The sequence below is a fragment of the Micrasema longulum genome, unplaced genomic scaffold (genome assembly GCF_059751315.1).
Source record: "Micrasema longulum isolate JH-2025_06_02 unplaced genomic scaffold, ASM5975131v1 h1tg000835l, whole genome shotgun sequence".
Taxonomy (NCBI): Eukaryota; Metazoa; Arthropoda; class Insecta; order Trichoptera; family Brachycentridae; genus Micrasema; species Micrasema longulum.
Genome location: NW_028278027.1, coordinates 95,898 through 108,179, shown reverse-complemented (window position 1 = coordinate 108,179; position 12,282 = coordinate 95,898). Strand labels below are relative to the sequence as shown.

The window sequence follows — 12,282 nt, the reverse complement described above, 5'->3', positions numbered from 1 at the left end:
TGATAATTATTTCACCTACCTACTGCTAGTATGACGAAAAATGGCGTGAATCACGCGCACAGTTAAATTGTTCCTAATTGGCAGGGAGCAATAAAGGCATTGAGTTGTAAAATGTAGTATCCTGGCTCCTGGCAGACAGCCAAGTTCATATTGCATACACACTAAATGTAGTGATACTTAAATTCTTCTAAAAATTACAACATGATGGCACATCTGCAGTTACTGCAAATCATGTTTTCGTATATGGGATGATATTATTGGAACATGAACAATAAATCAAAGCATTGTAAAATGCTTATTACAAAACTAATAAGGGAGCGGAGGGTAATGCCGTACACCTAACCTTGAACGCTATTTTATTGGAATCTATTTGGTACAAGACTAACTTTTATACACCAATTTACCCTTAATTTCGTTAAATTATATCTGACCAAAGCGTATTTATATGCGACTACCGTGGAACCCTAAAAAAAAATAATTTGAAAAAGTAGGAATTACTGAATTATCTGACACTTGCGTGCAATTCCGTACATCGTTTGTTTTATTGCTTACATTCTTTTAAGACCCAAAAAAGCACGATTAAAGGTAATTTACAAATGATGAAACGATTTTATTAATCAAACCTTTATTATGGTTTTTTTATACCGGAACATTCATTCTCGCGAAATTCACAAAAATAATTATTCGCAGAAGTCTCACTATTGCATAAAACATCAGCCCACTTTCTGGGTGACACACCTGTTCCATAATTTTTGTTATTACCAATTTCTTTGCATATTACACACATTACTTATTACGATAAGTTCCGTTCTGTTCATGTTTTTTCTTCGCATTGGCAGTTCTGAAGTAAACTTTGATAAATAGAACAATGAGATCAAGTGACGTCCGCTTAATGCAATACAAATAGTTATGGCGGTCAATACCGTACAGTGTACGGAATTAACCAAAAATGTATATTGACGTTCAAAGTCCCGTAGTTATAAAAACTTACACAATTAAGTGTTACATCGTCAATAATGTTATATTATACTTATTTATATTATACTAATTTCGTAAAGATATGTAATTACGGCTTATTTTCTGCAGTTAAAATGTTGTAACAGCTAGTGTGAAATCACATTAAATCCACTGACTGATGTAATACGTTGCGAGGATGCGAGACTACACTAAACGAACCAGCATGACAGATACTAACAATGTAACTTCCTTTTTTCTAATTAAAAACTGATGTACAAAATCGGCCCTGTACGGTGTTATCCTCTACTCCCCCCTACACATCTTGCCAATATGCAGTGGCTTGGGTAAGAGAAGGCAAGAAAATAAATAAAATATACAGTAGTTAACTTAGTTGCGATATTGAACTCGCATTTCAATATGTCGAATTAACGTTTTGTTCATCGAACACCGTCAAGAAAGTTGCTAATAGTTTCACACAAAGAGTCATGGGATAACGAAAAGAATAGACGCTTGCGCTAGCGCGAAATGGCGATCCTACGTTGTTTTGCTTAAAGGCAATGTTTTTTTTACCGTTTATTACTTTAACATATTACAACAGAGATGATGAACATTTTGAAAAAGGTAATGTAGAAGTCTAGGCAATTACAGGGCTTATGATATGTCATTGGCTGATTTAAGTGGCCACTTTACACACTGTGTAACATTCTGCCCATATTTAAACATCTATATTCCTTCAATTCGTTCATCTGTTGATGTTCGTGAAGTTAAAGAGCTGAAACCTTTATTTATGCGGGTGAGATTCATCTAATTGAATTATTTCACCTACATACTAGGCAACGCCTGAAAATTTTACTTTTTCAATGTCTGTACTTCTTCATGGACCAGGTGGATTTATCAACAATATTAGACAGGTCATAAGCCCTGTAGATGCCTAGACTTCTTTATTAGCTTTTTTTAAATGTTATTCATCTCTGTTGTATTATATTAATGTTAACAACTCCCCAGGGAGTTGAATCCAGTCCTTGTCTACAAAATTTTTGACAAACTTAAAATATTGTTGTTTATTATATTAATTTTTTAGAGTGTTTAAAACAAATCATTTTATTTATTTATTCCACAGTATTTCAGATCGTTTACATTACACATTATTTATTTTCGATATAAAAATAATATTTTCTTATGAACTACAAACTATTTTATTATTACCTATGATAAATGATGCTCCTTTTTAAAACGTGCGATAAATGATAACCTGTTGACCCGTTTATTAATTCAAACGAATAATGAATTAATTTTGTGTTTCCCGTGATTATTTACAAATTTTCCGTCAGACAGGTTTCTGCAAAAAACTGTCTAATTGAAATTGAAATGTATATTAAGTTAATAATAAAAAACAAAAAGTAATAGTACGTTTTTATGTCATTATTTCTAAGAAACCTTGCTCATAAAATGACTTTTTCTATTTGTTTATTTGTATTTGGATGTATTTTGTGATTCGTTTTTAATATCGGATGTCCTTCGATTGCTTAATTTGATTAGCGGTCACTTTTTGTGCAAATTGGGTCTTTTAACTATTCGAACAAAATCAAATATATTTGTATACCGAAGTTTCTTAGGTACCTCCTTCTCATTCTTAGTGGTGGGAGTCAGTGCTATGCAAGCTTCTGAAGTCACTGCGACCTGTGAAACTCATTCATTCGGAATGAGTTCGAAACATTCGGTTATTTAATTTATTTATTTATTAATTTTAAAACGCTTCTAAATCTTTTTTTTCGTAAATTCGTGATCATACCGATCATCGTAGTTTCGGATATGACAAAGTTTACCATACAACTGTATTTTCCATACATAAACGAAACTTCTGGTGATGTTAGTACGGTCGGGTCGGTGCGGTAGGAATGTTGCGGGCGGGCTACGTGCGAGTACTTGATATTATTGTATGAGATAAGGTGAAAAAAAAGATTTTTTGTTATCCTCTTAGATGCATTATATCTGAAATTATTGGGAGTACGTTGCGCTTCTTACTCCCAAGCAGAAACTGTCTCTGGTTAAGGCTCTCGGGAAGCATACAGCACTATGTGAATCGCCTCCGCTTAACTCTTAAAACCCGCTGGCTCAAAAAACATGTACATATAACTGATAAACAAGATGGCGGTGCTGGGTCAAATTAAACCCAGTTTTAAATATCGCCTTTTAGGCATTTTTGTGGGTTTCATAATATTATTTGAATCGGGTTGTGATCCCTTGACTAGTCGTCGGGTTGGGGAAACAAGGTTATATCTGGATTCATATTTTTTGAGACATGAAAGTTTGAAATGAAGACATTATTTTATCTTATATTTTTTATTAATTTTGTCTTAATAAACTTAGTAATCATATAGGACTGATTTTGTTTTTCTTTAAAATTTTGATGCACATCGAACCGATGTCTAAATATAAATATAATAAAAGTTCAATGTAAAAAACATATTTTGTCAGATAGAACCTCGTTTCCCCAACGCGACGTAGTGTCTTATACCCGTATGCAGAGACAAACCTTAAAGTGAGGAGAGTGCATTATATTGTCTTTCACTTCGGGTTATTCTCTGCATTTGAAATTAGAATGTACTTTCCTCACCTTAAGTTTTGTCTCTGCATACGGGTATTAGACTCACAGCTCAAAGGTCCGTGGTTTGAATTCCATTCTACCCCAACTTGATTCCCATTTTCTAATATTGAGTTATTTACAACTCGCTGAAATTGGCCCACAAAATCAAATATTTGGGTAAATCATAAAGGACACAAATATACAAAAAAAAAAATATTATTCATCGCAATATGCTCTGAATCATGAAAAGACGTTTAGTAATGTTTTGCGTACAATTTTTCGTGATTTAGTTTAAGAAAATAAGGTATCAAAAATACTTTTCATACAATCGATAATTTACAATGGGTTTAATCAAACCCACCTCCGGTGAGTATAAAATAATTATAGATGTTTCCAGCGGTCGCTCCGTGTATTGCATATTCTTGTCTATGCAAGAGAAGCGATTTGCTGATGAATGTCGATAAATCGAATGTGATGGTTTTTGAAAGAAATGAAAGTATGACTAAATATGAAATCACTGTGAATGGAGATATACTAAAACAGGTAGAGGAATTTGTGTATCTGGGAAGTATGTTCACTAGAGATGGAATAACTGAGAAAGATATTGAAGGTGAGTGCCGGGAACAGAGTAAACGGTACACTTAAATCGACCTGGGCAAATAAATGTCTGTCACAAGAGGCAAAATTGGCAGTTCACAACGGAGTCCTGGTCCCATCCCTGATGTTTGGGAGCGAAGTATGGACTTGAAAAAACAGGGATAAAATGCTGTCGAAATGCGATCTCTCAGGCGAATGTGTGGTAAAATTATGTAAGATAGATGCACAAATGTTGAGATCCGTACATTATGTAAGGCTGAGACAAGCATTACCGACAAAATCAAGAAAGGAGCTCTGCGCTGGTTTGGACATGTAGAACGAATGGACAGCGACAGAACGGCTAAGAATATTTACAATGCGAATGTAGATGGATGCAGAAATAGAGGATGACCGAGAAAGGCATGGCATGACCAAATGCAACAAATGCTTAAAGATGGACATGTCAAAAGTCGGAATAATCGGCGCGCGTGCATCAGAAGATGTATGAATGCAGAGGAAGCCAGATATGTATGCAAAGATAGAGTGTTGTGGCGCTATATCCTCTCTGCCTACCCTTACGGAGAAACGGCGTGGTGGTTTGTTTGTTTGTTTTTTTGGAATAATAAGAAAATACGGGATCAATTTCTTAGAATCTTAACAGAAAATTTGATAACCTCTCGTTAAATGCTTTTTGAAGAAGGTTTTTAAGATATACTCCTGTTTAGTAAGACTAATTTTATTACAATAATTTTAGCTAGTGATAAACTATTGGGAAATAAATCGTGCTAGTCATTTGGGTAAACAAATTATGGCAGACGTATTGCTTTTACACCAGCATCTCTCACACCACTAAATATTAAATATGTTTGTTTATTTTCTTCCAGAGAGGGAGTTTCTTCATGCGGCCGTTAGGCAGTCTTTGGCGGGACCATCGGAACACCTTCAAACGGTTGCTGTATGGAGATAATGAAGAGCAATGGCAACCCCAAGGATTCTAGACAAATTACACACAACACCATTGTAGCACTTATAACCCTCACTCTTCTTAGTTACGTACACGCCTTGCCAAGCTTACCGTTGGATACACAGCCAGAAGAAAGAGGTAACTCATTCATTATTGTGATGAATACTTAACTCTAGTCACTAGTCTTCTTCTTCTTACCCTTATCTAATTTGCATATGAAATAGGACACTTATACCCGTATGCAGAGACAAACCTTGAGGTGAGGAGAGTACATTCTATTGTCTTCACCTTCGAATTATTCTTTGCATTTGAAATTAGAATGTACTTTCCTCATTCTATTGTCTTCACCTTCGGGTTATTCTCTGCATTTGAAATTAGAATGCACTTTCCTCACCTTAAGTTTTGTCTCTGCATACGGGTATTAGATTAGATTTTTTTTTTTAAAGAAGGTAAAAACATGTACAGAAAAATATAAAAGGAAAAATAATGAAACCCACTAAGCCGCGAAACCGGCTTGTCAGCAGGTTTCTTATTTTTCCTTTACAAAGAGAAGTGTTAGAGAAATTATATAAATTTAAAAAGTAATATAAACATTATTAAGAACTAAAATCAAACCCAATTTTTACACAAAATTTATTTTTAAAAATTAAAATAGATGACATTAAATGATAATCAATATAATGCTGTTACACATTAACCATTTAATTAATTTTTTTTTTAAATCTTTGTCAACATTTTCTTTTAAAATCATCTTAGGAATCTTATTAAAAATTGTGGTAATTGTTTAAAGAAGTGTTCTTTGGCCATACTTGTTTACAAACCTCGGTACTGACAAGCTTTCGCGTTGTGCTAGCCTTGTATTATGTGAATGTAAATGCACAATAGCAGCGTATCGCGATCATTTGCTCCATTAAGGCAAATACGCTCATATATAGTGCATGGCTATAATGGCGAGCATTTGCAGCACGGTGAACTCAAACATATGATAACAAGTTATAGAGGATTATACACAAAAGAAATATCTATTCTAATGTAGAAAGAATGCACAAAAAAATTGGCTTGCTCACAGTAAAACATTTTTTTTTATATAATGTGGCAATTTTTATACATAAAATAATTAAGGGGATGAATAAAAAAAACAAAAATAAAATTTTAAATTCAAATTAAAAATTCAAATTTAAGTTTATATTTGAAGCACTAACTTTGTGGTTATTCATTATAATAAAATAAATAGAACAACTTTGTTCTATTTATTTTATATAAAAATAAAATTTATTAATTAATTTAACCAACAATGTCATACATATGAAACAAGAGGTAAAAAAAAAGATAAGATTACCAATGAAGAGAAAAACAGAATCTCAAAACTCATTGTACAAGGGATTGAAGCTGCACAATGAGCTACCTGAAGAAATAAAGGAAATAGAAAAAATTTAAATATTTCAAATTAATTTGAAGAAGTATGTTATTTAGAAATTTTGATAAAAAAATGTAAGATTATTTAAAGTTTATATTTGTTCTTAAGATGTTATGAACTAACTTAATAAAGCATAAATAAAGTGTAGTGTCCATAGTAAGCGCGCGCCCGCGCCCGCGCCGCGTCGCGAAACACTCGCCACTATGGATGGCCAAGTACTTAGGGTTTTTCAATAGTAACGCTCGATCTTCGAGATGTTATAAAATAAATTAGGTAATTGAAGTTAACATGCTTTTATTTTTATTCTAAAGCATGTTTAACTATTTTATGTTTTTAAAATATGTCAGCCAAATGTCCATCTCAGTTTCGTTTAATCTCTTGAATTCTGGAGGTCCAATTTTGGATGACCGTGTCGCAATAAAGTGGATGAATTTCATCAATGACGCGCCTGATGTTGGCTTTTAGGGCAGCAGTCTATCTTTTTAGTATGTTCAAATGTTTGTAGACATGCTGGATTTCACTCCGTAGGAAGATATTGAAATCTAAATTTATTGTAACAAAGAGAGAAAACGTTTTTGAAAAGGGAATATGGAAGTCTAAGCATTTACAGGGCTTATGACCTGTCAACCATATTTCTACCAGATTAATCCCACCCGTATCAATAAAGGTTTCAGCTCTTTTACTTCACAAAAGTCAACAGATAGAAGTGTTAACAAAAAGGCGGACTGTAAATGACAAACGAATTTCATTCAGTTTTGTGAATGGGAAATATTTGAGAAAGGATAGGAACATGGGATGGATACCTACCTTTAATATGATCTGAATGTTCTTCAATTTCTGGTACTGGATGACAAAATGAACTATAAAATATAACAATGTTTTCCACGACGCGCGACGATTCCAACCACTTTTTTATCCTATTTTATGTCAAGTCAAAAATGTTGTTTTGTTTTTGTTCTAAATCCAAATCTTCTAATTTTGAATATCTTCTATCTTGATGTTAGGTAGGTACCACAAAGATGGGTCAAAGGAAGAATGGGAACGAAAGGTAATCAGCCAGGAATAGTATCGATAGATGCTGTTATTTACTTAACAAGAAGAGTTGAGGAAATGTGGATTTTTGGTGTAAAGTGGCCACTTGAACCAACCAATGACAGATCATAAGCCAAGGCTTTTTCCCAAGGGAATGCCTAAACTTCCATAATCCGTTCTCAAAAATGTTTTCCCTCTCTGTTGCACCAAATTTAGATAAACAAAAAACACCAGTTACCTTCTGAGGTATATTATGTAGATTATATTTTTTGTCTAATAAGAACAATGTGAGATTCCTCTTTATAATAGATTCACAAAAAAACATAGGATAGCCATATATTTATTCTATGTGTTGAGGAGTGGATGAGGTGTGGAGAATACCTCGTCCCAGGAGGAGGAAAATTTAGTAAGTGTACTATATTGTCGGGGAAGGAAAGTTGCGCAACTCCACTAACCTGCTGATGGTGAGGCGTGACGTGTGCTGGAACCTGGCTGCTGAAGCTGGCGGTCGTGAGACGCTGACCCAGCTTGTATGTATGGAGCAGGCTGTCTATGCTTGATTAATGATCTGTTAAGCACTTCACTAGGTCGATGTTAGATTGGTCCTGCCATTTTTAATGTTGTTGCCGGGACTCACATATAAAATTATTGTTACATGTAGTGCGCTAGGAAATGGAATGGACGGGTAGGTAGATATAGATTTGGTTGAGAGTTGGTCCGAACAAAACGAGTTTAAACATTTCAGAGTTCATATGATCTTTATATCGATAAGACAAACAACGATTTCTTGTGTTTTACTATCAAATTTTCATTTTAAAATATCCACCATAAAATTTTATTAAAATATAAATATATATACTCGTATGTATATCTACATATTATTTATGACCTGTTGTTGACAAACCTTCATATTTAGTTTTTATGTCTTTCTCGAACAGTGGTTCCCAAACTGTTTTGACCCACGAACCCTGGGTGAAAAACTACATAAATGCATAATAGAAAAAATACAAATTTAACGTTGATGTCTTGAATAGCAAATGGTGACGTGAAAATAAAATATAAATAAAACATTTTGTCAAAGAAATATTTATTGAAATTATAACTATTGTTTTAAAAAACAAAAAAAAAATACTTGGATAAACCTGATAGGATGTTAGGAGAGTATTTATGTCCGGCTTTATGTTCGTGAGTAGTAACCGTAAATCCCCACGAGCACTAATTTCTAGTCAGTTTCTTTTTTGTGATGAGGCTCATAACGCCACTTAATCCACGTTCTACCAAATATGAAGATGGAAAAGCAATCAACAGCTTCTGTACAATAACCCATAATGCTGGATATAAAATTGGGATCTGTTTTGTTACCAAAAGTTGTCGTATCCTTGTTTAAACATTGGTTTCAGCTCCTCATTTGCAGATAATTCAATAGATTTCTCCTGTATTAGTATGTATTCAATTGTATTTGTGCTCTGAGATTGATAATATTTATTATAGACTAGTTGGTGCAGGTATCGGCTCTATTGCATTCCTAGATAACCCTGTATAAATAAGCCTGACTCACTGCGATGCCTGTTATTACTTGTATTTTATGCACCTGTCTATATTTATATTTTACTTACGACGTAAAAATCGCTAATAATTTATTAATTGTTATTTATTATAACTTTCATATTATTAAAAATGTGTCATATTATTTTTATATACAGGGTGTTTTCTTAACCCTGTCACATCTGAAACCACGATGATCGATATGGGCAAGAAGACATATTAGCATATTTTAAAAATATATTTAGAACGAAGATAATTTGTAAAAATAATATATTAAAAATAACAAACGGTTGCTTACTTCTGCAGGGGAGAAGCGAGGGAGCGCGGCCGCGCGGTTAACGGTGTGTCAGACTCCCCTCTCCCCCTCCTCGTTTCTTCCCTGCAGAAGTTAGCAACCATTTGTTTTTTTTTTATATATTTTTTTAAATTTTATTAGTTCTAAAAATTTATTTTAATGTGCCAATATGTCTTCTTGCTTATACTGGTCATCGTGGTTTTGGATGTGACAGGGTTTAAATAACACCCTGTATAAAACCTTGAGCAGACCCCCTGAATCGTTCAGGGACCCCCAAATCAATGTCAATTTTCCACGGACCCCCTGAATGAACCCAAGGACCCCTGGAGGTCCGTAAGAACCACTTTGAAAGCACTGTTCTAGAAGAATGGCTCTAGTGTATGATTTGTGGTGGATCACGTTGAACGTGCCGGAGATAAAAAGGGTGTATTTATTTGTGATAATTATTCTTCGTATTCTCTAAAAATATCATTTCTATTTTCTTCTTTCACTTTTCAATAAATATGTTTTTGTTGAAGTACAAAACTAATTTAATTTACCTACAATATTCAAGTTCCTAATGGAAAACTCAGTGAATGAAATGTGGCTGACTACCGGAGCTGTTGTAGCTGGAATTAGGAACTAGATGCCTGACTACTGGGAAATTGTCCTTTTAAATTAAAATATTTAAAATTTAAAACTATTGCAATATATTTCTACAACCAATTAATGGATTTAAAAATTATTAATTGAAATTTGCCTTTAAAAAAAACAGTAAGAAAAAAAATATTTTAAGATTATTAAACATTCTTTCAAATTCAACTATCCCTCGGGTGTCTGATTACAAGAGCTTTCACCCTATATTCAATCATTCACTTTTGAGTCGTCCTTTCTTTTTTCTCCCAGTCTTTTATCTAATGACGTAAAAAATAAATTGTCATATTTGAATATGGTAAAAAAATAATGAATGTCTTAAAGAATTTTCGTGTATTTCGTATTTTGGATAGGTATTAATTCATTAACTAATATATATAGGTTATTTGCATTTAACGATATGGCCTTATTTATAGGTTTGGATAATCGACTCGGCCCCTATAAGCTACCATTTTGTGATTGTCGCATCAGTGTGTTTCTAACTTAATAATTATTATATCATCATTAACGCTTAAATGGCTACCTACAGTAGGTGCATAACTTGTATTTTTTCAGTTCAGTAACTATATTATGTAATTTAATGGATACTTTAGAATCTTAATCGGAAATGACATGATGGAAAAATAGAGTAGATACTACACCGAATCAATTCGTCTTACAACGGAAAATCGTAGCTCTTTTAAATCGCAAAAAATGTTATACTTCTCTGCATAAATGAGGCTATTCTCCGTCGCCGTGGCGCAGTTGGTCAGACAGCCAACTATGAAACTGGCGTCGCCGATTCGATTCCCGCTAGTTGCCAGAAAAAAATCCAAGAAATATTTTTTCTCGATTGGTCAGAGTATTGTGGTGTAATTTTCATAAATTTATTCCATATCGTCTATTTTTTACCTGCTGACAAAAGCCTTTAAAATAGAAGCTTAGCTGGTTATTCCTTTAAAATATATAAATATATTTCAGAACTATGCACGGGACAACCAGAAGTAGGTCCCTGCCGGAGTTTTGTCCACAAATGGCACTACCATGGCACGATCGGGGGTCCAGGGAACTGCAGTATGTTCGTGTGGGGAGGGTGCGGAGGTAACGCAGCCAACAGGTTTAACTCTCAGCAGGAATGTCTCCATCACTGCATTGGAGATTCGTGTGAGTAAAATTTTTGTGATATTAAAGAAATTTCATCAATAATATTTGTGAAGTAATAGAGTTAAAAACCTTTAATGAAAAATTACGATTTGCCTGTTTATCTGAGAGAGCTCATCCAACCTCTTTCACAACACAGACTATCTCTTCATTCTAGTAACGAGAGAACCCTTTTAATACCCAGTCATCGCTCTAATTTTCTTGCCTCCTCTTGGAGGCAAGAAAATTAGAGCAAATTATTGTGAAAGATCACAGTAGTAGCCACTCGATTGTGGAATAATCTACCCACTAATGTTAGAGACGCCCCTTCTTTATTTACATTTAAGTCAAGATTGAAATGTCACTATCTAAATATTTAAATTGTTCCTTTATCCTTCTTCTTTCCTTCCCACCCCCTCTCCTCTCTTCATAGTATAGTGTACTTTTTTTTTTTTTTTTGTTAATCTTTGCTTTTAATTTTTGTATAAAATTGTAAGATTCAATATGTCCATGTATTTATAATTTTCTCTAACTGAACGGTTTGAGTAGGTAGGAAGAAATTGCCTTAAGGCAATATGCCCGCCCTTATATGTATATTTATTGTATATGTATATAAAGTGTCAAATAAATAAATAAATTTGTCATTTTTATTTTTAGATACCCTACCACCATTTTTAACATCATCATCATCGCCCACAACCACAAGCACTACTACCATGCTACCTACCCTCACCCCACCGGCCCCCACCCCCGCGCCCATCCCGAGACACGAGAGGGGGAAAGAACTCACCTTTGCAGAAACTGGGCGTCAGAAAACATTCATGTTTGCAAAGGACAACACATTTATTCAGTTGGACGGTGAAATTATTCAAACGTTTCAACTCAGGTAATTATCTACGTTAGATATTCGGTGACAGAAATAATCAGGTGTATAAAAAACGACAGCGATAATCGGTTTGCTAATAAATTTCCTGAAAAATCCTAAAATGAACTTTTGTTTTTTTTCTAAATATTGTCCTGAAAAGTATAGTCATCAAGTCGAAAGGAGAAGAAAATATTGATGAACATTTCGAAATGATTTTTCATCCAACGATTAATTTTTCCACTACCAAATATTTTTTGGCATAGCTATTTTGTCAATTTGCAGTACTTATTTT

General features: G+C 33.8%; 1 protein-coding gene across 1 annotated transcript in view; it reads left to right on the top strand.

Moving 5' to 3' along the window:
• The window catches only part of axo (axotactin), a 72,389-nt gene that overhangs the window by 38,385 nt on the left and 21,722 nt on the right, over positions 1 to 12,282 (top strand). The window contains 3 exon segments of the mRNA XM_088230976.1: positions 5,005 to 5,222; positions 10,967 to 11,149; positions 11,783 to 12,011. Coding sequence (XP_088087102.1) covers positions 5,078 to 5,222; positions 10,967 to 11,149; positions 11,783 to 12,011 — 557 coding nt within the window. The 5' untranslated portion in view covers positions 5,005 to 5,077.